At 49.2% G+C, this 26,239-nt stretch overlaps 2 protein-coding genes across 2 annotated transcripts in view; one reads left to right on the plus strand and one right to left on the minus strand.

The window, feature by feature from the left end:
• The first annotated feature begins 13,036 nt into the window (after positions 1–13,036).
• Positions 13,037–20,354, plus strand: PDRG1 (p53 and DNA damage regulated 1). Its single transcript, XM_082644653.1, has 5 exons — positions 13,037–13,209; positions 15,508–15,583; positions 16,660–16,734; positions 18,697–18,777; positions 19,403–20,354. Exons 1-5 carry the CDS (start codon positions 13,123–13,125, stop codon positions 19,483–19,485), a joined length of 402 nt encoding a protein of 133 aa, XP_082500779.1. The 5' UTR covers positions 13,037–13,122; the 3' UTR covers positions 19,486–20,354.
• Positions 20,355–20,488: 134 nt separating this feature from the next.
• Positions 20,489–26,239, minus strand: part of TTLL9 (tubulin tyrosine ligase like 9) — a 55,882-nt gene continuing 50,131 nt past the window's right edge. The window contains exon 13 of the mRNA XM_082644647.1: positions 20,489–22,381. Coding sequence (XP_082500773.1) covers positions 22,305–22,381 — 77 coding nt within the window. The 3' untranslated portion in view covers positions 20,489–22,304. The remainder of the gene's footprint in view (positions 22,382–26,239) is intronic.

The following is a 26,239-nucleotide window of genomic DNA, read 5'->3' on the forward strand; positions in this document are numbered from 1 at the left end:
GGGAGTCGGGGAGTCCGAATCCCAATGTGATTAAGCAGGAGAAGTATCTCTTCCTTTCTTTCTCCTCTACAACCCTAGGCAGGGAGACTCATGTAGTGCATGGAGCCCTGAGCAGAGGGAAGATCTGACCCCAGATCCCCTTACGGCCCTGGGCCAGTTCTGCATGTGTATGGATAGGGCCTGACAGGGTTATGTTCTCACCTCCCTCCGGGCCCCGCCCAATGGAGGCAGCCCCTCTACCTCCCATGCCTCTCCACATCCCAGGATCAGCCTGTTCAAACAGGCAATAGAAGTCACACTTTTATGTATGAGACTCTAGAGCCAGGAAACCTGGGTTCAAAATCTATTCACTCCTTCCTGGCTCTATGACCTTGGGCAAGTCACTCAATTTCTCTTAACTTCAGGAAAGAAAGTAAAATGGCGGGCTTGGGGGATAACCAGTGTCTTCCTCCTAGGGCTGTGCTGAAAATTAATGCTAATCATTAACTGGGGTGATGCCTCCCTCAGGAAGCCCTCTTGGATCTCCTACCCAGCTGTGCCCTGCTCCCTATCCCTCAGAGAAATCTCCCTGACCCTCCCCTATTATGAGCTTCCATGACACTGTAGTCTTTTCCTTCTTAACATCAATACACTGGCAGTTTATCTTTTTATGTTTGCCTGTTTGGAATTGTCTGGGAACTCCATGAGAGTTGGGACAATTCATCCATTTTCTTCACTGACAAATCGCCGAGTGCCCAGTGCTGTGCCTGGCACTCAATAGATATTCTATAAAAATCACTGAATAAATGAATGAATAAGTGATCAGCCCTATGAAATAGGTTCTGCTATTCTCCTCATTTTATAAACAAAGTAACTTATTTGGAAAAGGGCAGCGACTTGTGTAACTATGAAGCCCTTCTGTGTGTCAGGAGCTGTGCTAAGAAATTTACTGATATTACCACATGTTATCCTCAAACTAGCCTTTTTTGGGGGGGTGAGGAAACTGGGACTCAGGGAGGTGCTGTCATTTACCTGAGACCATTAGTTAGGAAGTAGCAGAGTTGGCATTCGAGAACTCTAGTTCAGTCAACTGGAGGAGAGACACTGAGGAAGGAACTGACGGGGTGCCTGAGTGGGTCAGGTGGGAGGGACCCACTTGTCACTGGTGCTGTAGAGGGGACTCTGCTCTGAGCAACTTTGGACCAGTGTGTTCTGAGTGGCCTGAGATCCGAGATCAGGGATTCAGACTAAGACCAATGAGGAAGTACAGGGGTGGTGTTCCCCTGGGGCCGGGGGCAGAATAACTTGGGCAAAGGCCCTGCAGTGGGACTGAGCCAGGCTCATTCAAGGGCTAAGATGAGGCTGGGTCTGGCTGATGTGGAGGCAGAAGGTGGACCACAGCTGGTCAGAAGTGGGTAGGTCCTTTGAGATCTCATCTAGTTCCCTGAGCTCTTCTTTCATTTTACAAACAGGGACACTGAGGTCCAGAGAGAAGTATATCTAGCAAGTGGCAGGAGCAAATCTGGGAGCTTTTCCTTAGTGCCCAAGGACATGGCCTCTGGGCTTTGTTGGCAATCACTCTTGGGAACAGCCTTCATCACATTTCCTCAATTAGCCAAGAGCTTAATCCGTGCCTACCACACCCTCTGCTTGGACCAGTCTCTAATACTATTTCTTTAGTCCTGTGCAAACTGTGCACAAGATAATTATTGACACAGCATTGTTTATAACAAGAAAAATTGGGAACGACCCACATGCCCATCAGTAGGGGACGGGCTAAATAAATCATGGACTTCCTGACAACGGAATGGCATGTGGCAGTAAAGGAGGTGATGGAGCACCCTGTCTCCTAATACAGAGGCAGCCGTATGGAAAAGCAAGGGACAGAACAGGTGAAAAGTGGGACTACTAATCTATATTTGTATTTGTTTGCATATGCATAAAGAAACTTTGGAAGTCCACATAAGGAAATGGGATTACTGGGGAGCACTGGGCAGAAGGGAAACAGGTTGGGAGGGAGACTATTATATGCCTATTTATAATTTTTTGAATCATGTGAATGTATTTACCTATTAATAAATTGAAATAATAATGGGGACAGCTGCTACTCAGCTACTGCTGAGTGTTGTCATATAGGGAATAGGCAGTCAGTATGGTCAGATTTTCCAGTTACTCAAGAGAAGCCAGAAATCCAGATTTTATTGTAAAATCTCTTGATTTTTAAACCTTGGCTCCATTTTCTCTCAAATACTTTTCAGGCCAAATAAATAGGTCAGTGGGTCAGATGTGGCCTGAGGGCCACCAGTTTTCAGCCTCGGCTCTAACGGCCTTCTGCTTCCAGGCTGGAGTTCTCAGCACCCCAGGTCTCTGCCCTACTGTGGGCAGCCGCAGACAGAGCAGAAAAGTGTCTTGTCCTGCCCCTTTCCTGGCACCCTCCAACCCTTGCCCCTTGGGGCTGTGATATTTGGGGCTTTTAACTCAAGACCTGCAAGGCAGAGAGAGGTTATGAACGCTCAGATAAACCCTTCCCCCGGGGCCCTGCAGGCGTCAAGGCACAGCTGTCTCCTGCTGCCCACCCATCTGTCCCTGGGAAGTGGGGACAGAAGTGGGGGTGGGCAGGAGTCTCCACTCTGAGCCTCAGATCACTGGGCTCTGTCCAGACTCAGCATCCAAGAGATTGTGAGAAAAGAAAAACAGGGGCTTGGCTGCACCTAGTTGGTGTGTGCTGAGGTAATTCAAGCAAATTACAAAATGCCAGAGCTGGAAAGACCCTAAGGGACCATCTCATCAAACCCCTTGTTGTGCAGTTGGGAAGACTGACCTCTGCTCCCCAACACCCCGCCCCAGACCATAGCTTTGTCGCTACTCTCCTGGACAACTGGACTGCATCAGCCTCTTCACTGGGCGCCCTGCAGCCTTTCTTCCCCTCCTATTGTTCAGTCTCCACCATTAGCCAGAGGGACTTTTTAAAAAGAGAAATCTGGGGCTTCCCTGGTGGCGCAGTGGTTGAGAGTCCGCCTGCCAATGCAGGGGACACGGGTTTGTGCCCCGGTCTGGGAAGATCCCACATGCCGCGGAGCGGCTGGGCCCATGAGCCATGGCCGCTGAGCCTGCGCGTCCGGAGCCTGTGCTCCGCAGCGGGAGAGGCCACAGCTCCGCAGCGGGAGAGGCCACAACAGTGAGAGGCCCGCGCACCGCAAAAAAAAAAAAAAAAAAAAAAAAGAGAGAAATCTGATCAGATCCCATTCTTCTCAGAACCTTCTGATTACTTCCTACTCACTTTGAGCCTGACTCCTCAGCCCTGCCTACAATCTCTCTCCTGCTCTCCTCTCCAACCTCTCATCCTCCCGTCTTTCCCTCGTGCATTCTGTTCCAGCCACACTCTGCTATTCCTTTAACACACCAGCCTTCTCCCTCTCACCCAGCTTTTGTTCCTTCTGCTCCCCCAGGTGTTCACAAGGCTCCATCTCTCTCTTCTCTAAAATGTTGCCTCTTCAGAGGGGTTTTTCTCATCATTTCCCCCTACACTTTGTCACCTCACCTGCCTTATTTTTCATCCACAGCATTTATCACTACATGATGTTATAATACGTATGTATTTGTTTCTTGTCTAGAGTACAAGATCTGTGGAGGCAGCAGGCTTGCCTACATTGTTCACCACTGTGTCCTCAGCACTTAGCAGATTTTGGCACATAGATGCTTAGTGATCCTGAACCAGCTGTGACATGAAAGGGCACAGTCTACAATTCAGGTGACAGCCAGTCCTGATTCTGCCATTACCTGCTTAGGTGACCTTAAGCAAGTCACGTCGCCTCTCTGGGCCTCAGTTTCCTCATTTGTAAAACAAGTGAATCACAGAGACACCTTCAATTCAACAATCCTGGGATGTCTTCTCTATTCCAACGTCACTTTCTCCTCCATGGAATCTGAAAGTCCTTTAAGCAAACGTAATTGTGTTTATTTATTGAAGAGTTAATACATTCACAGTATTCAAAATTCAAAGGTACAAAGGCAACACATATGTCTTTCCTATCTTGTTCTCCAAGGTTCTCCTTCCCTTAGGTACACAAGTTTCCCCTTTCTTCCTCCCTTCCTCCCTCCCTACCTCCCTTCCTCCCTTCCTTCCTTTCCTTCTTTATTTCTCCCCTGCCCCCCACTGCTTATCTTTATACTGTCCTCCACCATTCTGAAACAAATCATAGCTTAATTATACACAGTTCTGTGTTTTGCTTTTTTTCGCATAACAGCATTTTTGGAGGTTGATTTATATCAGTGCATAGAGAGCACTCCTGTTCTTTTTTGTGGCATCCCAGTGTTCCATTGCATCGATGTACCATAATCTACTTCACCAATCCCCTAGGTGGTGGGCAATTAGGTTGTCACCAGCCTGTAGCAATACTTCAGTGAATGACTTTGTGGACACACCATTTTGGATACCTGTATAATAAATGGACTTGGTAATTCAATGGTAGGTGTGTTTATAATTTTGATAGATGCCCCCTATAGGGACTATACCAATTTATCCCACACATATCAGCATTGAGTAAAAGTGCTCATAATAGGCCTTTTTATTTTTATTATTTTTATTATTATTTTTTTTGCGGTACGTGGGCCTTTCACTGCAGAAACCTCTCCCGTCGTGGAGCACAGGCTCCAGACATGCAAGCCCAGTGGCCATGGCTCACGGGCCCAGCCGCTCCGCGGCACGTGGGACCCTCCCAGCCCGGGGCACAAACCCGTGCCCCCCCGCATCGGCAGGCGGACCCCCAACCACTGCGCCACCAGGGAAGCCCATAATAGGCCTTTTTAAATGGACTGCAATAAGTCCTCAAGACTCCTTGTATAATAGATGAATAAATTGTTCAACCTTGCTAAGCCTGCTTCCTCGTCAATATAATGAGTATCCTACTTCATAGAGTGGTGGTAAGGATCAAATGAGATAGTGCATGGGAAGTCCTCCGCCTAGTTCTTGGCACATAGTAGGGCCTCTGTGAAGGTTTGCATTCCTCCTCTGCTTGATGTTATCATCTGCCCCCAGACTGCGAGCTCTGTGGCAACAAGGACCTTGTCTGTCTTGTTCAGTGCTATAGCACAGCCCTGGCTAATGGAAGGTGTCCAATAATTATTTAGTAAGTGAATGAGTCCACTTTCCAACTTCACTTTGCCCACTAGGCCCTGCATTATGACCTAGCTCCTGCCTGTCCATTCAGCTCATCCCCTACCTCTTTCTCCCCTTCTCTTTGGGATCCAGCTACACTGCCTCCTCCAGGTTCCCTCCTGCCACAGTGCCTTTGCACTTGCTGTTTCCCCTGCCTGAAACAATTTCTTTACCCCATACCCACCCATAACCTCTCCATTTGCTTAGTTTATTTCTACTCATCCGTAGGTCTCAGATCAAATGTCACTTTCTTAAGAAAGCTTCCTCTACCTGTAGTCCCTGATTTATGTTGGGACACCCCTCTATACAATCTCATTGGACTCTGGGCTTTTCCTTTGAGCCTTATCACAATAGGAATTGTGCCTGCATGAATGTCAATCTTATCCCTGTGACCAAAAGCCCGTGAGGCTCAGGACTAGGCCTGTCCTGTTTACCATTGAATCTGCAGAGCCTGGCACAGTGTAGGCACTCAATAACCATGGCCTTGAGCGAATAAGTGAGTGCCAACACCCATTTTACAGAGAGGTTGAGCCACGCATCCCCACCCAAGACTGTGGAAGTCTGGACTCCATGTTCCCCTCTTTCCAGTGGAAAGAGCAACTTCCGTAATGTTTTGGTTGGTAAAGAAGAAGAGAGAGAGAGATCGGACTCTTAATTCCCTCCAAGGCATGATTATGTCACGGCTTCATTCATTCATTCAGCAGACCTCTCCGGGGACATCATCTGAGGGTCCTGGGTACTCGAGAGGAAGCCCACAGAGCCCCTAGCCTCAGTGGGCTCCCATGTCAGTGAGAAAGCCAAAACCATGGCAAACATAGGTTTAGTCCAAAACAAGAAAGTGATCGATGCCAGAAGAAAAGGAGGATGACAGTCCTTCTGGAAGACCTGAGGGAGAGCCACCCTCCCGGGGGATCAGGTCGGGGATGGGATGGGGTCTTCTAGGAGGAGGGGCCTCAAGAGAAGAGTAAGCCTCAACAAGTGGAGAAGGAAAGCAAAGGGTACTCCAGGCAGAGGGCACAGCCCAAGCAAAGGCAGAGAGGTGGGCAAGTCAGGGAGTGTTTGGGAACTAGGGTTCAAGGCGAGTAGAGGAAGAGGAGGTGGAGAAGAACTCACAGACAAGTAACAGGAGATGAGTCCCTGAAGGATCACTGCAGCACTTCTTATAATCCCCACAGATGGAAAACAACTTAAGTGTCCATCCACAAAAGAATGGGTCAGTAAACATGATACTCACAACCACCACACTGGCAAGCTGCAGAAAGGTGGATGATACCTAATGTTTGGGAGGATGTGCATCGCTGGTAGGGCATAAATGAGTACAGCCGTTCTGGAGGGCAATGTGGCATTGTTCAGGGAAAACAAGTGTGTGCATGCCCTTCCTCAAGGCAACAGCACACGAGGGTGTTCGTTGTGGTACTGTGTGTGTCAATGCGGAGAAAAAGGGAACTCAAGCACCCACAAGCAAGGAGGAGGACGTATGAAATGTGGTGGAAGCAGTTACGGGTTCTCTGGAGCTTCCAGGAGCAAGGAACTAGAGGTACACGGAGGATGTGGATAGATCCGAGGAACATCGAGATGAGAAAAAACAAAACAAGTGGGACATTAACGCAACTTACAGCACAATAATATTATGTGGATTATCCGTATCTACTATCTACTAAAACTAATCATACCCAGCAATCCCACTCCTCGGTATTCACGCCACAGAAATGATACATATGTGTGTGTACCCAAAGACGTACACACGAGTGTTCATATCCGCGCTCTTTGTAACAGCCCCAGGCTGGAAACCACCACAGTTCCACCGGCGGCAGAATGGCTTAACTGCTGTGTAGACCTCTGATGGAGTATGCTTCAGCATGGGGAGTAAGTGATCTACAGCCACAGCCAACGATAGAGATAGATCCATGAACAAAATGTGGAGCGAAAGAAGTCAGACATAAAAGAGCACACTCCGTGTGACTCCATTTGTATAAAGTTCAAAACCAAGCAAAACCGATGTATGGTGTTGGAAGTCAGAGCGGTGGTTACATTGAGGTGGTGGACGGGAGGGCTTGGAGGGGTCTTCTGGGGAGGGGGCTGCTGATGTTCTGTTGCTTGATCTGTGTGCTGGGTACTTGGGTGTGTTCAGTTTTTGAACGTTCATAAACTATAGTATACTTAAGACTTGTGCACTCCTGTGTGTGTTATACCTTAATAAGAATTTTTTTTTTTTTTTTTTTTTTTTTTTGCGGTACGCGGGCCTCTCACTGTTGTGGCCTCTCCCACTGCGGAGCACAGGCGCCGGACATGCAGGCTCAGCGGCCATGGTTCACGGGCCCAGCCGCTCCGCGGCATGTGGGATCTTCCTGGCCCGGGGCACGAACCCGTGTCCCCTGCATCGGCAGCAGACTCTCAACCACTGCGCCACCAGGGAAGCCCAATAAGAATTTTTAAAATACATAAATACATAACACAACTACTATGCATTTTTCAAGAAATCACAAATATTTGAGGACATATATCAAACACAGTAGAGAGGGTTTTGGTGAGCTCAGAATTGAGTGGGGGTGGGGGGAAAAGGAGAAAATAATATAAACAAGAGAGGGTCTTTGAAGACTAACTCATGATTATGTGCTAAGAGCTGAAAGGTGATTAATTCAACCACCTGTACTTTACTGCATGAAAAATAAATGTAAAACTTAATTTAGGAAACTAGATAAACAAATGAACTCTGGTGCTTATAGACTATAGAATATTCTGCAGCAGTCAGGGAATAGGAGAGAGATCTAAATATACCCATCAAAGATGTCTAAGAGCAAACAGGCTGCAGAGTGATCATTTGTGTGCAATGCCTTCCATCCCACCTTCCTACCCTGCCACGCACATAATAGTCTTGCATATGTTCTCTGGGTTCCCAACTACATCTTTAAATGAACATCATCACACACCCAAACTGGGACTGTGGAGAGAACTGAGGTGGGGGAGGGGTGTCAAAACGGAGCCTTAGTCTTCTCTGTAATGTTTTCATTTTCAATAAGAAGAATCTATTCATGGAATTTTACATGAATGGATTTAGTATTAAAGGTAGTAGTAAAGACCAGCTCAGGGAGGCCGGGAATGTTCTGGGCTTATATTATCTTTGAGGTCACTTTTAAGATTTTTCAAGTCAAGCCTTGGGACCATCTGTTGCCTGATGAAATCGAGGTGCAGGGTGTTAGGACACAGGTCCCCACCTGGCATCCCCATCTGGCTTCATGACCTTGGGAGGATCCCATGCCCTTTTTGGGCCTCAGTGTCCTCATCTGCCCAATGGGAATCAGATTTCTTCGTTCCCTGGGGACGTGGGAGGATGAAGTGAGGGCATGAGGAGAATCACATGAATATAAAGGATTATTCTCTGGGTCAGGGGAGGAGAGGGAGTGGAAGCCTCCCCTCCACCTGCCAAGCCCACAAGGCACAAAGGAAGCAGAGGGAGGAGCTGGGGACCACCCAGGAGAGCAAACAGCCCATCTGTGGGACAAGGGTTGTCAGCAGCTGGGAGGCCTGGCCTGGACCACTCGCAGGCCAGAGCCCGTGGGGCAGCCACCCAGGGTGCCTGGAAAATTGGGATATGGAGCCAGCTTCCTGCTACTCCCAACTCCAGTGCAGTCACAGCCCTGTCACCTCTCCAAGCCCCCATCATCACCCTTCCACCCCCAACACACACACACACACACACACACACACACACGCACACGCACACACACACACAGGACCGCACTGTACTTGCCCTTTTTAGCCCATCCTATCCCAACAGCCAGAGACAGTTTCACAAGGTAAAATCCACTCACGTCCCATACTTGCTCAAGACCCTCCAGTAGCTTCGTATTGATCTGGGAACAAAATCCAATCTCCTTACCTTAACAACAAGGCCTGGCATGACCTGCCACTCCCACCTCCACCTCCAGCATAGGAGTTAAGAGCCTGGCCTCAGAGAGGTCTGCCTTGGTTAGAATTCTGGCTCCTTTCCTCATTCATTCATTCAAAAATGTTTATTGAGCACCTACTGTGGGCCAGGTAATGTTCTAGGTATTGATGATACATCAGAAACAAATGAGACAAAGATTCCTGCCCTCATGGAACTTCCTTTCGAACAGAGGGAGATTAACAATAAATATAAGTAGATTAAATAGCATGCTGGAAAGTAACAAAAGCTGTAGAAAAATGTAGAGCAGAGGAAGTTGATCAGGAGTACTGGGGGGGTGGGTGTTTTATTTTTAAATAGAATGGTCAGGGTAGGCCTCACTGAGAAGGTGAAATTTAAGCAAAGACTTTTAGGAGCTGAGGGAGGGAGACAAGAGGACACTAAGGGAAAGTACAGGCGGAGGGAGCAGCCAGTGCAAAGGCCCTGAGGTGGAACTGCGCCTGGCTGGTTTGAGGAGCAGCAAGGTGCTGGGGGGAGAGAAGTGGGAGATGCTCAGAGAGGTAGCGCAGGTCATGTAGGGCCTTGCAGGCCTCGCTGAGGAGTTTGGCTTTTACTGAGTGAGATGGGAGCGTTGGAGGATTCTGACCATAAGGGAGTGGGGGAGGCAGGACAGGGAAGGAGAGGAAGCCAAGTAGCACTTGCGGATGTCGTGTGGGTGGCTGCTTCAGCCTGACTCCATGGGGGAACTCTGGAGTATAAGTTACACCTCAGAGTTATCCACCCACACCCCTGCCAGCATCCTACGCAAAGAAGGTGGGCTTTCCTAACCCTGAAATGATGAGCTACAGCTTGGAGGAAGGGTGGGTCCCCCCAGAAGGCTCCAGCAGCCTGAGAGCAGTCCTCCCAAAGGAGAGAAGTGGGTGCTGGTCACTGAACACTTACCCAAGGGTGGGGCGCACAGAAACAGTCAAAGGAGGTCCAAGGGGAAGGAGTGCAGCATCGGTCTTATCACCTCCAGTCCCCAAACACCAAAGCCCCAGTAGTTACAGCCCTTTTGGCCTGGGGCAGTGGGTGGCTAAAGATGGGGCATACCCTAGTGTGACTAGGTAGAATTTTCTGGTTAGGAGAGACCGGGGGTCCACTTCCACCTGAGTTGCAGAGGGTTCCATGCTCTGCAATGTCCCGATAACGTGGCAGTCCAGCCTTATACACCTCATGGGATGGGGAGCTAGCTACCCTTGGGTTAGATCTGTTCACTTTTGGATACTTTGGGTTTTAGAAAGTTCTGCTTCATGTTGAGCCCATGGCTGAGCACCGACTGTATGCCAGGCACCATCCTAGGTCCTGGAGACACAGCAGCAAAAATGACAGACAAGGTCCCTGCCCTGAGGAACTCTCAACTGGAGAGGGAGATGATTAGAGAAAAAGATGGTGTGGTAAGTACAGAGGTGTGAGTAGCCCAGGAAGCTGTGGGGGCCCCGAGAGGACTCTTGACCTTTGGGAGGAGGTGACACCAAGCTGATAAGTGGGGGACATGTAGTAGTTATACAGGTACAAAGTTTGGGAGAAAACAAATCCAGGCTGATGGAAGAGTGTGTGCAAAGGCCCGGAGAATCCCATCAGTGTTCACTATCTCCATTGCTACCCTCTGTCCAGCAACTATCCTCTCCTGCCTGGATGATTGTAACAGCCTCCTCGTGGGTCTCCCACAGAGAGGCAAAGAAGCTGGGGTAGGCAGCCACTAGCTCCTTCCTCTTCTTTGTTGAGGGCCACTCCTGTGGATGTTAACTCACCTGCATTCTCCACTCAACCTGCATCTGTGAGCAGGGAGAAACAGGAAGCCACAGGCCTGTGCTGCAGTACTTGCAGGCCACCCCCAAGGAGGGCCTGGCCATGTGGGCGGGGCACTTATAGCCCCATCTATAGGCCTACAGGCTCCATGCCTCCTTCCCCTTTCTGACATCACTTCCTACTCTGCCCCCCACTTCCCCCCACATTCTGTTCCACCTACACTGGCTTTGCTGTCCTTCCAACTTGCCAGATGAAGGCTCATCTCAGGGCCTTTGTATTTGCTGTTCCCTCTGCCTGGAATGCTCATCCCCCAGATGCCCACGTGGCTCACCCGCTCACCTCCTCCACATCTCTGCACAAATGCCACCTCTTCAGAGAAGCCCTCCCTGACCACCTTATCTCAAGTCGCCCCTGGTTCATTCCCTCTCCACCTTGCCCTGCAGTGTGCTCCATAGCACTTATCACCCACCACCTGACATATGATATAGTTGCTTGTTCACGTGTTTATTGTCTGTCTCTCCCACCAGACTGAAAGCTTTCTGAGGGCAAGGACCATGTCTGGTTTTGCTCACGGTGGAATCCCTATAACAGGGCCAGGGCAGTCAATAAATATTTGTGAAATAGATGGTTCTGAAACATAAGTGATTCTGAAACAGGAGCCCTTCCAGGTCTGACTGTCCCAAAGTCTTAGATAGGACCTCCCTCCCCAACATTGCCAGTGGCCAGGGGTGCCCTCTGAGGGCCAGTCACAGCCAAGAAGCTGCCAATTTCGGAGACTTCCTCAACCCTTCCCCACCCGGGCCCAACTGTCAGGGGTCAGGGGTCAGCCTGGTCCAGCCCTCTTTGAGCCCCAAGATGGAGGAGACCCAGTCCTGGGGTCCAGGCCCCACAGATGCCTGGTGAGGCCTGTTTCTCCTTTGGCAAATGTTCCCCCTTCCTTCACAGGGCCTGCGTCTGCGTTTCTGAACCAGAAGGTGTTTACACAAAACATCCTGGGTTTGGCGACAAATTCACCCTCAATGAGGAATCCTTAATGAATCTCCTTCTCTCCCCATGCCAGGTGGCTGCAGGGAAAACTAGCTCTGCCTCTGGCAGTTGAAGGAAGCCAACGGCCAGGCAAAGACGGGGTGCTACGGCGACTTCTGGGGCCACGATTTAGGGGAGGGCCTTTTTTCAGGGTCCAGAGACAGCTGCGGTCTGGCTTGCTGTGTGACAGGGCATTGCCCTTTTCCCTGCCTCAGTCTGCAACTGTGAAGTGTGTAATAACCCATCCACACAAAGGTTGCTGTGAAATTCAAGTAAGGCAAGGGGTGTGAAAGGTTGCAGTGGCCAAAAGGAGAGAAATAAAAAGCTGGACTCAGGGAAACAAGAGGTCAGAGCTCTAGTACTGGGTCTGCTCTTGACTTTTTAAAGTCCTCGCCACTCTCTCAACCTTGGTTTTTGCAGCTGTACAATGAGGTCTTGGGCTTGAAGATCTCTAGGGAACCCTCTGGTTCTGAAGGGCCGCCACTTTCCACCTGCCTGCCTCGTCTTGGAGGTCTTCCCAGATCCTACAGCCCACACCAATTCACTTTCCAGCACTTACACAACTTTCTTCTGAGCTGGCACTTCATCACTCACTGCCCATGGTTTTCCAGCCCCTTCCTTGGGTCTAGGTCAGCTATTCTGGAATTGGGCCTAACACAGGGGCTCAACGAACGTGGGGGTCAAACTGAATTTAAAAAGATTCCTGCCTCCTTCCAACCCTGAGGAAAGACAATGAGGGGGAGTTTTTATTCACTCTCATTTTATAAACTGGATCCTGAAGGTGTCAGAGGTTAATATAAGTCACACTGCTACATGGGCCTCCTTGGTGTTCCTCAGGCAGGGAGGGGAAGAATGATTTGACTTCTCCAAAGCACTATCACTGCCTGCCATAGTATATAATTATTTGTTTTGTCATTAATTGTCGCTGTTTCCCGCTAGATAAAGCTGCACTAGGGCAGGGACTTTGTTTTGTTCACTGCTGCACCCTCAGCCCCTAAAACTGCCTGGCACCGAGGAGGGGCTCAAGAACTGTATGAAAGGGAGGGGTTGAAAGGTTTGTGCCTGCAGGGGGCGCTTCAGCCCCGCCCCCAAAGCTAGGTCCCGCCTCTCGCGTCCGCCCGCCGCGCGTGCATCGGAGCCTGCGCGCCACCGTTCTTCTTTCAATTGCGCATGCGCGCCGGAAGCCCTGTCAGATCGGCGCGTGCGCGGACCGAGTTGCAGCGGAGGTAGAGCGGAGGTGGATGCGGGTCGAGGCCGAGCCGAGTTGGCGCAGGTGAACACCATGCTGTCGCCCGAGGCGGAGCGGGTGCTTCGGTACCTCGTGGAGGTGGAGGAGCTCGCCGAGGAGGTGCTGGCGGACAAACGGCAGGTAGGAGGCCCGTCCGCGGGGCTGGGGCCCGGGTTTGGCCTGACGGCGAGCGCCTAGAGAAACGCGCGTGGTCCGGAACTGCCTCCAGCTCGGTCTCGCCGTGAGTTGACCTAGGCTTGTGGGCCAAGGTCTGTGACGACAGACTGGGCGGTTTGAGATCACGGGGGTCAAATGCGTGGCACGGCACCTTGCTTCACTCCTTTATTTAGCACATATTAAGTGAGCGCCTGTCTGTGCCAGGCCTTTCCTCTCTCGCCAGCTTTTCTCTGCCTCTTGCCCTGCCTTCTGGATCCGATCCATTACCCCTTTGGGCGTTTGGATGACCTGAACCCCTTTTTCAAAATGCAGTTCTTGGGCCACCTCACCGACCTGGGCTGCCCCGCCGCAGTCCAGGCCCTGAGTGGAGAGGAGGAACAGAAAAGAGCCCCGAGTGGTCTCGTGATTGCGCGGGAGTGGGGGCGTGGTAGGAGCGTGGGGCCCTGGCCATGTAGACCTGCACAGGGAGTTTGGGTCTGGTTCTAATGGAAATGCCAAGGGTTTTAAGGGAGTTCGTGATGGGAAAAGCTGCTCAACATCACTAATCATTAGGGAAATGCTAATCAAAACTACAATGAGGTATCACCTCACACCAGTTGGAATGGCCATCATTAAAAAAATCCACAAAAAATAAATGCTGGAGAGGGTGTGGAGAAAAGGGAACCCTCTTGCACTGTTGGTGGGAATGTAAACTGATACAGCCACTATGGACAACAGTATGGAGATTCCTTAAAAAAACTAAAAATAGAACTACCATATGACCCAGCAGTTCCGCTACTGGGCATATACCCTGAGAAAACCATAATTCAGAAAGTCACATGTACCCCAGTGTTCATTGCAGCACTATTTACAATAGCCAGGACATGGAAACAACCAAAATGTGTCTATCGACAGATGACTGGATAAAGAAGATGTGAGATATATCCATATATATATCTACATGTATAATGGAATATTACTCAGCCATAAAAAGGAATGAAATAGGGTCATTTGTAGAGATGTGGATGGACCTAGAGTCTGTCATACTGGGTGAAGTAAGTCAGAAGGAGAAAAACAAATATCGTATATTAACACATATGTGGAATCTAGAAAAATGGTACAGATGAACCTATTTGCAGGGCAGGAATAGAGACACAGATGTAGTGAATGGATGTGTGGACACGGGGGTGAAGGGGAGGGTGGGATGAATTGGGAGATTAGGTTTGACATAAATACACTACCATGTGTAAAAGAAATAGCTAGTGGGAGCCTGCTGTATAGCACAGGGAGCTCAGCTCGGTGCTCTGTGATGACCTAGATGGGTGGGATCGGGGATTGGGGAGGGAGGTCCAAGAGGGAGGGGGTATATGTATACATAATAGCTGATTAACTTCATCGTACAGCAGAAACTAACACAGCATTATAAAGCAATTATACTCCAAATAAATAAATAACAAAAAATTTAAAAAAACAGTAACCTATGTGGTGGGTCCTGTTCCCGTCTACGTTTTTCAGAGAGGTGAAATCACATAGCTCATAATGGACAGCAGGATTCAAACGTGGGTATTTGGCTTCAGAGCCAGTGCTGTCAGGCAGTATGCTGTACTGCCTGCTCACTCCCTTTGTAGCTGTTGGGCTGTTACCACCATCTCAGTGCCACCACCTCTGCTGTTCTGATCTAATATTGTTGGGGTTTTCATGATACTAGGTCAGAATCAACTGAAGGAGCTTGTCCAGGGGGTGGTTTGCACTCTCCTAGTGATTCTGAAATGCCCTAAAGCTTGAGAACTAGTGCTTCAGTGGATAATTTAAAAAAAATTACCTATTTAGTCATTAAACATTTCCCCAGCACCTCCTCTTGGGGGAAGACACCTGGACAAAGCATTGTTTTTAAGGAGCTGGAAGCTGAGTGGGGGAAGAAATACCTTCACACATCAGTCCATTTTAGGCAGGACATTGGACTTAACCTAGGAATGATGCCTTGTCTCTGTTAGGTTTTTTTTTTTTTTTGGCGGTACGGGGGCCTCTCACTGCTGTGGTCTCTCCCGTTGCGGAGCACAGGCTCTGGACGGGCAGGCTCAGCGGCCATGGCCTAGCCGCTCCACAGCATGTGGGATCTTCCCAGACCGGGGCACGAACCCGTGTCCCCTGCATCGGCAGGCGGACTCTCAACCACTGCACCACCAGGGAAGCCCTCTGTTAGGTTTTAATAGCCCTGGTCTGTTGGGAGTACAGGCTGGGGTAAGAAGTAGCTGAGCTCCTTCCTGCCCCTGTGCTTTTCAGATTGTGGACCTGGATGCCAAAAGGAATCGGAACCGGGAGGGCCTGAGGGCCCTGCAGAAGGATCTCAGCCTCTCTGGTAAGCCTAGACCTCCTCACTGCAGCCCAGGAGGCCTGTTCCATTTTCTTTCTAAGGCCTTTGACTTGTCCCTGATGGAGACTGGGCAGGAGGCCACAGGCATGTAGCACAGCCCGTGGAGATGGGGGAGACGGTATTGCAGGTCTGACATAGACTGTGGCTCAGGGTTTCAGCAGCTACTCTGCTTTAGTTTTCTCTATGATACTTCCTCAGTAACAGGTCGTTAGCTGCCAGCTTACCAGTGATGGCACTGGGAAAGTGCTGGGGGGTATAAAAACCCCCGGCACTTGAAAATTGTGAATTGAAAATTCACAATTTGAGAATTGTGAGAAAGCTGAAGAAGGAATTGGACGTGGAGTGGGTTTGGGAGAAGGGGATAGTGGCTCTTTAGATGAGGCTAAGTGGTTGTGACAGAGTAAGGAGCAGGGGAGGGGTGTGTGATGAGGCTGAAGAGGTGGGCAGAGGCCAGGCCATAATGAAGGGCCTTGGGGGCCAACGGTTTAAAGTGCACCGGGAAGCCTAAAACCTTCCAGTTTCTTCTCGTCTCACCAGAGTAAAATCCGGAGTCCTGCAAGACCCCATGGAATCCAGACTTCCTTGAACTCTCCCACGTCATCTCCTCTCTCTCCCCCTCACTCATCAGCTCCACCCTTGCTGGCCTCCTTGCTGTTCCTGACGCCCGGCACATTACTGATCTTTGCTGTTCCTGGTTCCTCTGCCTGGCTTGCTCTTTGCCCAGGTGTCTGCAGGGCTTACACCCTCACTTTCTTTGGGTCTCTGCCCAAATGGCACATAATCAGTGAGGCCTTACCCGACTGCCTGGTATAAATGACAAACTCCTCCCCTACTTTGGCATTCTCCATCTCTCTCACCCTGCTTTAGTTTTCTCTACGATACTCTTCAGGGTCTGACAAATCATATCTTTATTATCTTTACTTTTTTGTTTATTCCCTCTCCTCCACTATAACATAAGCTATGGGGGCAGGAACTTTGTCCTGTTCTGCTGTGTTCTCAGCATCTAAAACAATGCCTGGCATAAAACTATTTGTTGAAGGAATGACTGTTTGCCATTTCAGAAGACGTGATGGTTTGCTTTGGGAACGTGTTTATCCGGATGCCTCACCGTGAGACAAAGGAAATGATTGAGAAAGGTAAGGCCTCCTGGGCAGGGGTCAGGAACAGGTTCCCCCGCACCCCCCAGCCTTGGTCTTAACCGAGAACTGAGAGTCAGGCTTTCTTTGGGCAGCAGCTTGATGAGAGGCGGCTGTGTGCATGGTAATCCCTGCTCTGCCACCGAGTGATCCCCTCATCTCTAAAGGGGACACTTCTGTGTAGCACAGTTGTTGTGCAGTTGAGATAAAACAGGACGCATGCCTGGCGCAGTGCTTGCTTATCAGTGAGGGATGAGTTGGACTGCAAATAACAGGAATCCAACAAATTGAGGGTTAAGGAAATAGAGTTCTGTTTTCCTTATGTAAGAAGTTGTCCAGAGATGGGCAGTACAGGACTGGCACAGCTGTTCAGCAGTGTCACCTTAACACGTTCTCATGGTTATTGTGTCATCATCGAAGGCCTCATGTTTGAGTGCCAGGCTGGAGAAAAGGCAGAGGGTTTTCTCCATATGTGGCCTTGCCTTCTATTTTGAAAATAAGACCGTCCGCCTCAGGGACTTCTGCTGATACCTCATTTGCCAGATTTAAGGCACATGCCCACACATAGCTGCCGGGGAGCCTGGCAGAGGAGCTCTTATTTTTCACATCCCCTGCAGTAGCAAGTGGGTTGAAATGGACGTTTGGGAAGAGTGAACCTCTAGGGTCTGCCACAGCCTGGATACACACCATATGTTACTCAAATCTCACAACTACGTTCCTGGAGGCTCTTTGGAGGAGCGTCATAAAGGCAAAAGGTCAGGCTACAAATGGGTCCTTGGCTGGGAAAAGGGCAAGTTATGCATGTTTTCTCTTCCGTACCCCTGAAAATATGTGGGCCAGGAGGACCAACAAGGTTGCCTCTGTCCCTGAAAACAGGGTATCTCTATCCCTATTGAAACCGAAATTCTAGCAAAGGAAACTAGGTCAGCTTGGAAGAGAAGCTTCCGGCTGTCTTGTTGAAAAACATACACTAATACCATGGTTATAAAATTAAGAGTCGTCATTGCACTTGGGTGGAGGCCGGAGGCCGCTCAGACTAAGCTTCCAGGGCGCATTGCCTGTCTGGGTTCAGGATCCTCAGCTCTCTTAGCCCACAGGTGTGGTCTTGTCACCGACATAGAGAAGTTCTGTGACATCATCACCTCTGGTTCTCAGGGATGGACACAGGCTAAACAAGCTTGTGTGAGACTGTGGTTCCTCATTTACAGTGAGAACCAGAACCACTGCCCAGGCCAGAAGACTCGGCTGGTTAGGGCTTTCATCCATCAGAAAGAATGAAAGTCTGTGAGGAGGACAGGAATGTCACTCACGAGTGGATGAAAACAGAGCTGGGGGAGTTGGTTGGGTGGCACCAGTCAGTTGCACTACTCAGGGCGCACCTGCCTTTGGGTGCAGTCTGTCCTGTAAGACAGCCTTCTCTTCACAGCCGTGAATTAGGTTAAGCATGAGCATCAGGCTGCACGTTGACTGTTTACATATCAGTTACCACAGTCCTGCCTTTGTGAAAACCCCTCACCTTGATGAATGTGGGTTTGTGAAATTCCTCACCCAACTATTTTCCATCCATCTTAGGGGTAGGCTGGGTCTAGGTTTTTCTTTTTGTCCTTGCATTTGAATTTTCCATAATTATTTTTCCATAATAATTTCACTGTGGGAGGGTGACCTAAAATCCTGGTGTTGCCTTCCCCAGCCACTGGCCAGGGTACTTTGCATAATGAAAACAGTTTGGTGAACTGTGAGTCAGGGGACTGGTGTGCTCAGCCCTGTTTTGGGCTCACTCAGGGGTCGGGGCAGGTCTTGTCCCTTCTCTAGCCTTTAGTTTCTTCCTCAGCTGGTCTCTGAAGTCTCCTTTTCTTTCCCACATGCTGAGACCCCTTGCTCTCAAGGGGGCTGGGGAGAGACTGGCATCCTTAGATCTGTCTATAGTATAACCTCATCTTGTTTGCCCATCTCATCTTTCAGATCAGGAACATCTGGATAAAGAAATAGAGAAGCTCCGGAAACAACTTAAAGTGAAGGTCAATCGCCTCTTTGAGGCCCAAGGTATTGACCTGGGGGCTGGGGGTGGGGCTGGAAACCAGGAGTGGAGACAACCATCAACACGGACTTTGAAGGCAGGGGTGGGAAGCCCCTCCAGGTGGGCAGTGACCCGGGCAGCTGGTGAGTGGCACTGAAGCTGTGGGCAGTGGGCAGGGTTGTCTCGAGCTGCCCAGAGATGGAATGGACGGGAAGTTTGTGGGATCTTATTCCTGTCACAAGTTATTTTCAGGCACCAGGAATGGCCTGGGATATCTCACATTTATGCCAGGGCATGGTGTTGGGACTGGGATAGCTCTGACTAAGGGTCAGAAGGCCTCAGTCAGGTGGTCCAGGTTAGAGCTGAATTTCTAGGTAAACCAAACCACTCCAGATTGGTCACAGTCTGTTGCAAATCTGGAGGTTTCTAGCCAGCAGTCATGACTCTGCAGGTTCTTGGTGACTCAGGAGCAGGTGTCGATGCGCATTTTTCAGTGCATTGCAGAATTTGAGGTCCATTTCTGTCAGTCCTCAAGGCCAAGTGTTTGGCAGCATGAATGCAGTGTAAGCCCCTTTCCCAGGCCTGACTCCAGGGCCAGTAGGTTGGACAGCAGGAGCCCCGACTCGCTGATGAATTGTCTTCTCACCCTAGGCAAGCCGGAGCTGAAGGGTTTTAACCTGAACCCCCTCAACGAGGATGAGCTTAAAGCTCTCAAGGTCATCTTGAAAGGATGAAATTTAAGAACCAAAGTGGGGGACCTAAGACCAGCATCCCCCCTGGGATCATGGAGGACCTAGAACTCTCCAGCCTTGACACCTGCAAGGACAGGATCTACTCTGCAAGGGGACAGTTGTGAGGAATCTGGCCATAGCCCTTGTACAAAGCTTCTTTGTCTATAGTACTTGGCTATTTTGTGATGGCAGGAGGGAACTCTCAGCCTGCCAGTATCTGCCGGACTTGACCGCTGGGGCTGGGTGGACACAAGGCCCATTGACAGGCTCTGGCAGCCACCAGGAGGTGGGAGGGGGCAGTGCTTGTGGGGGTGTGAGAATGACTGCAACAGGCACTTCTCAACAATGGCCTGCTATTGAAATGGGCCCCGGGCAGGGGGAAGAGTGGGAGCTTCATTCCAGCATTCCTCTCAGAAAGAGAGAGACACATTTTCAAGCAGTGTGTGTAACGGAATTGGAATAAAGCAGGAGGCTCAGAGGAGGCTCCTGTCCTGAATGAAGGACAGAATCTTGATGCTTCATGGTCCGCCATAGGCAGACACACTGTCCCCCTGCACTGCCTCCATTTGGGCCCGTCTTCCTGCTTGCCCCCAGGACGGAGCCCAGAGTAGGTGCTGCTTATCAACCTGCTGTGGCTGCTCTATAGTCAGGAAGGCCTTGCAGAGTCCTGCACCAGAGGTGGGTGAGGGGCTGCGTCTTACCTGCTGCACTTGTGCAGGATCCGCCTCCACTGGCTCTGAAAGCAGGACCCAGGCCAGTGCTGCTCGGAGTTCCCATGTGCCTTCAGGGTCTGCGATCCTGGTGGGAATGTGCCGTGAGGGATGTCTTTCGTGTGCCTCGAGGGCTCAATAAATGTTACCTACATGAATGAATAGCAGCTTCTAGTCTTCACCTCATTCAGTCCTTAATTGAGGACATGCCACTCCTTTAGGATACCATCTATGAAGGGGCAGTGGTTCCTCCTTGAAATGATGTCAGGATTAGATAGGCAGTAACAACAGAAGATGGCAGGATGGAGAGGACACTCCCTTTGGTTCCAACCAAGTTATATGGGGAATCAAGCTGGTATGGCCACATCCTGTGTTTTCTTCAAGATAATCTAGAAATTTAGATTTTTAGGTTGAATCCTCTGTTTTTTAAATACTGCTAATTCAGAAAATTTTTTACAACTTGGGTGTCGGCCAACAAAACACTTTACATAAGTCAAATTTGGCCCAGACCTATGATTTTGCATCCTCTTGAGTCTTCTTAGTAGAAATTGCTGGGTTTTCCGCATAATGGCCCTAAGAAGTAGGGAGGTTTAATTGGAAACTAAATGTCTGTCCACAGTAGATTAAAGAAATTGATAACTCCAAATAGTGCAATACTATACAGCTGTAATCAAGAATGAAGAAGCTCTGAGCACTGATTTGAAACAAGCTCCAAGATACATTAAAGTGAGAAGTAAGGACAGGTGTCTAATAAGCTCATAATTTGTGTGCAAACAATTATGTGGTTCCTTTGGAATAGAAACTGCATGGTGGGGCACAGGGTGCAAGGGAAGGACATGTTGCTGTTGTATATTTGAAAATGGGGAGTTGTGGCGTTCACTTTGGTTGATGCTGTCTAGTATGACTGCCTGGCTCACAGTTGGTCTGTCTGAACATTGCCACTGCCTGTCTGGCTGAGGGTGGATGCTAGGCCAAAGAAGAGCCAATCAGATTCTTTCTCCTGGAAAGATGTGGAATCCATGCCTGGGGTTGTCTGGGCTTGCCCCAGTCCCAGGGATGAGGGAAGTCCCCACACTCTGGAGGCAGGAGGCTCAGAAGGCCTGGCTTCAGGCCTTCCCAAGGCTGGCTGATTCACTTAGATTTCCCAGTATTTTCCTTTCAAAAGCCCTCTGCACCCCTCCCCTTCCTTTCCTTCCACAGTCAGATTCTTGCAGCCAAAAGAACTGTCCTGAAGTGGGGAGAGTGATAGGGGGAGCTGACTAGGGTCCCTTGGTAGGTCGCCCTGGAGCAATTAGCCACCAGCCCACTCTTGCTGCAACTTCTCTTCAACCTAGAGGAGGCGTAGGAATGTGGAAAATGCAGACATTCTTACTTGTGCCCAACTCCCCAAGCCATCTCTGCCTCCCAGCCCAAGGCTTTCTGGTCTAAAAAGCTCAGCTCCCAACCTCAAACAGGAAGGCTCAGAGAGGGACCTAGGTCACCCATCTGACTTCGATAAGTGCACCTTTGCAGAGACTGTCTCTAAGTAGCTCTGCCTTCCTGATCCTTACCTTGGCCGTGGGTTCCCTGACATGCAGTCAGGGTATTGTAAGGAGGGCAAGATGTATATAAGGCTCAGTCCTTCCCCAGACCCCCAGTAAACACACAATCTAGTAACTGCTTGCTTTGCAAACACAGCTTAAGTTCCTTGCTTCTGGAGGATCTTTTCAACACTGATCCCCGTGAGAGACATCAAAGGGTCAAAGCCAGGAAGATTTGGTTGCAGCTGACAGCATCCCCTGAGCCAAGCCTGGAGCCCGAATCAAGACTGTGATCCTTTATTAGATGTGATCTCTGGGGTAGCAGAACTTGCTGCATTTGTCCTCTTCGGGCCTGACCGCCAAGCCAGCAGATTCGTCAAGGTTAAAGTCTATCCAGTCCTGGGGATTGGCTCTCTCCTGGTGCAGAGATGCCCAGGGTGGGGTGGGGGTGCCAGGCTAGCAAAGCAGCTGCCAGGCCGGAGGGAGGGGGAGGGAGGGGGTGAGTGCTCTGAGGTGCTGCTGTGCTGGAAACTGGGAGCAGGGAGAGGACTGGTGTGGCACCTTCCCGGGTCGCTCTCCTCTGTGCTGGGGATTAGTTGGGAGTTTTCTTCTGGCCTTGAAGGGAGCAGAACAGCTGCCTCAGCTGTTTTTTCCGATCATTGACGCAGCCTGGAAGGGAAATGGAGTGTTGCCTGGGATGGGCTGTCCCAAGTAGAGGGGGATTTAGGGGGAGTGGAGAGGCCTGTGCTCCCACTACCTGTGGGAAGAGGACAGCAGGAGCCATGCAACCACGGATGGCCTATGGTTTGCATCCTGGCTCCCCTCCTGCCTGTCATGGCCCTTAGGCAGGTCATTTACCTCTTTGAGCATCCGCTTTCTCATCTGTAAACCAGGATACCTGCTTTATGGGGTGAATGTAAGGATCATCAAAAGAAGGTAATATTCACTGGGGGCTTACCTCAAACCAGGGGCTGCTTCAGGTCCAGAATGTGGACTGACTGGTTGAGCTTTCAGGGGAATAATGTGTACAAGAGAAAACTGAGGCTCGGGGAGGTTAAGTAGTTTGCTCCAAATCACACAATAAGTAGCAGGACTGAGGGCTGAACCCAGTCTATCAAGCTCCAGAGGCCCAGCTCTTAACCACCACCCCACATTGCCTTACCTTCTGGCTTTGCTCTGAAAATGCACTTAAAGCTAGCACAGTGCCTGGTACCTAACTGGTTAAATGTTAGCTTTCTTCCTTTATCCAACCCCATGTGTCAGGCACTTTCATCTAAGAGATGGCTCTTCCCCACAGGTGGCCCCTACTCATGAAAATGTGTCCCAGGCAGTCCGTGCTGAGAGGCTGACATGACCTCCCCTCTCTGAGTGTGTCCACAGCGTTCCCTTCGTTTTGCACTCAGAGCTGATCCTTGAGGGAACTCCGTGGTCATTTGATCTTGGGCCAGGCACACTGATGGCACTCACGAATGGTGGCTGACTGACTGAATCACCATGGGGACAACTACTGACCTGGAGGTGTCTGCCATCTTCTCAGCAGCCCAGAGCCCTATCCTTGCCTCCTAGGCACTCACCAGCCATCAAGGCTTCACTGAGCCGAGAGTCCACTAAATGCATCCCCAGGGTTTTCCAAAGTGAGTTCCATGGAACCTTAGCTTTAACTACAATTGGCTCATTCATAATTCTCAAACCTTTGTGTCCAGTGCAAATCTCTTCTTGGAGTTCTAGACTCATCTCTGAGTTATCTGTTTATCTTTTCACCAGTTCTCAACACATCCCTAACTCATTTCATCAGTACTCTTCCACCCCCAGCCAGCTCCTCCTGTATTCAAAACCACCCACCCAGACACTCAACTGGAGACTTCTGAAGCACTGGCTCTCAACCTAAGCTGTGCTTTAGACTTATCTGGGAGCTTTGAAAAATACTGACATCCGAAGATATTTATCTCCAACAGGCATCAGTATTTTTTAATTCTCTCGCATGATTCCGATGTTCAGCCAAGGTGGAGAACCACCATTCTGAATCTTTGCTACTCAAACAGGGTCCAGGAACCAGCAGCATTGATATCTGAGGTGGATTGTTAGCAAAGGCGGCTGCAATGATCCTCCCAGGCCTATATGCACCTCTCTGTAAGGTGACTGTGCCGCTCCTCCCATCAAGAAGTGGAGTCGGGCTTCCCTGGTGGCGCAGTGGTTGAGAGTCCGCCTGCCGATGCAGGGGACACGGCTTCGTGCCCCGGTCCGGGAAGATCCCACATGCTGCAGAGCGGCTGGGCCCGTGGGCCATGGCTGCTGAGCCTGCGCGTCTGGAGCCTGTGCTCCGCAACGGGAGAGGCCACAACAGTGAGAGGCCCGCGTACCGGTTAAAAAAAAAAAAAAAAAAGAATCTATCTCCTTGTTCCCTGAATCTGGGCTGGACTGGCTTTGGCTAATGGATTGTGGTGGAATGACATTGTGGGATTTCTGAGCCTAGGCCTCAAAAGGCTCCGCTACGTCTTCTCTTGCCCTCTTGGAACCCTGAGACTACCATGTGAAGAACCTGGGGCAGGGCTGCTGGAGGATGAGTGGCCACCTGGAAAGAGAGGCTGCTGACAGTCAGTCTCAAGCACCACACGTGTGAATGAGGCTATCCTAGACCATCACGTCTCAGCAAATCTGCTAGGTGCCTGCAGCCCTGTGAGAGACCCGGGTGACACCTGAAGAATCGTAAGCAAATAAAATAGTTGTTTTAAGCTGCGAGGTTTTAAGAGGGTTTGTTAAAGAACAGTAGCTTGTTGCAGACTCTTAGCCTCCTGCTCCAGACCTACTGAATCGTAACTGCATTTTAACAAGATTCCCAGGTGATCGCACAACTTGAAAGCATTGTATAGTCATCCTCCAACAACACCATGGGCAGGTACTAGGGCGTCTGCTGTGGGAAAACCATTCACAAACCTTCTCTCCTTTGCTTTCCTGAAGGCAAACTACTTGACTTCCCAGGCTTCCTTGCGGCTGAGGTGCCATGTGACCCAGTTCTAGTGGGTGAGAAGTCAGCAGAGGTTGCTGGGAGGGCTTCCCTTTTGGAATAAAGAGTCAAAGCTTGAAAGAAAGGCTTTGGCCCTTGGGCCTTCCTTTCTCTTCCTGCCTGAGACAAGGACACAGTGTCTGGAGTTGGAGCAGCCGTTTTGTAGCCATGAGGCAACAAGCATGAGCATCAAGGCAACATGCTGAGAGTGGCAAAGCAGAAAGAGGAAAGAGCTGGGTCCTTGTGCAGCTGTTGTGTACGGCCTACCCCATGACTTCCTGTGGCTTAAGATAAATCAGTTCCTATCTGTATACCTATTAGTTGGCTTGTTAGTGTTTGCAGCCAAACCCAATCCTAAATCATACCAAACTCTAAAATATACTTAAAACTTCATCAAAAAAGAGAAAAAAAAATGCCACAAATAAAATTTAAAAAGCAAAATGACAAACTCAGGAAAATGTTTACAATAAATTTGACAGAGGGATAATATCCTCAATATATTAATATCCAAGGCCTTTACAAATTTAGAAAAATGTAAGCCCATTGAAAAATAGAGTATGGACAGCTTACAAAAGAAGAAATGCAAATTTTAAATCTGAAACCCCACCCATAATCAATGGAATGCACAGAAAACAAGTCAATATTTTTACCTATGAAGTTGGCAAAGGTTTTTTGTTGTTTTAAATTCAGAACTGGCAAATTTGTGTAATATTTCTAAGAAAGCAATTTGACTGTAATAAGTCCATCCTTTTGACGCAGTAATTCTATTCCTAGGAATCTGTCCTAATGAAACAGCCAGAGTTTCAGCTGAGCTTTATGTGAGAGGATGTTCTCACAGGATTATTTATAAAAGTGAAAAACTGGAATCATGCCAAATGCTCAATTATATGAAATTGATTTCATAAATTTGGGGATGTTTTACAGCCATATGGTAATTTTGGTTTTAATTGTGCTCAGGGACAAGCACTAGCAGCCAAGCATTCAAGTTTTGGAATCAGACAGATTGGGGTTCAAGTCCCCGCTCACCACTTATAACCAAGACCATCAGCAAATGATGTAACATCTGAAGGCCATTTCCTCATCTGCAAAATAATAAAAGCTGCCTAAAAATTAAATGAGATAACGTATATAAAATAGTTAGCCTGGACCTGGCCATAGAATGTTTCCAAAAGAGAGGCTCTTATTATTGAATGAGATGAAAAACGCTACATGGCAAAGTTAGACTCAAAGCTCCAGCCCAATGCCAATTTTGTAAAAGAAAAAGTATGAATATATGCATTTTTGAAAAACTGGATGGAAATACACCAGATTGTTAAAGATGGTTACGTCTGGATGTTTTTTTTTCATTTTCTTCTGTGATTTTCAAATATTCTACAATGAGTATGAATAATTTTTATAGTCAGGGAAATTTTTAACTCTTGAAAAACCAAATTTAAAGTCAAGCCCCGAAGTCCTTAATTTCTCTTAACAACATATCATGCTTTTTGTTTGGGTGCCACTTAAGCCTTTTGAAATCCACCTCG

This window comes from Mesoplodon mirus, assembly GCF_964341445.2.
Source record: "Mesoplodon mirus genome assembly, chromosome: 15".
In the NCBI taxonomy this organism is placed as follows: domain Eukaryota; kingdom Metazoa; phylum Chordata; class Mammalia; order Artiodactyla; family Ziphiidae; genus Mesoplodon; species Mesoplodon mirus.

Bases quoted from the DNA above. Each gene is read 5' to 3' on its own strand.
- PDRG1 (XM_082644653.1), top strand. From the start codon at position 13,123: ATGCTGTCGCCCGAGGCGGAGCGGGTGCTTCGGTACCTCGTGGAGGTG. The intron at 13,210-15,507 runs GTAGGAGGCCCG...TGTGCTTTTCAG, and splicing joins TGCTGGCGGACAAACGGCAG to ATTGTGGACCTGGATGCCAA. The intron at 18,778-19,402 runs GTATTGACCTGG...TTCTCACCCTAG, and splicing joins TCGCCTCTTTGAGGCCCAAG to GCAAGCCGGAGCTGAAGGGT.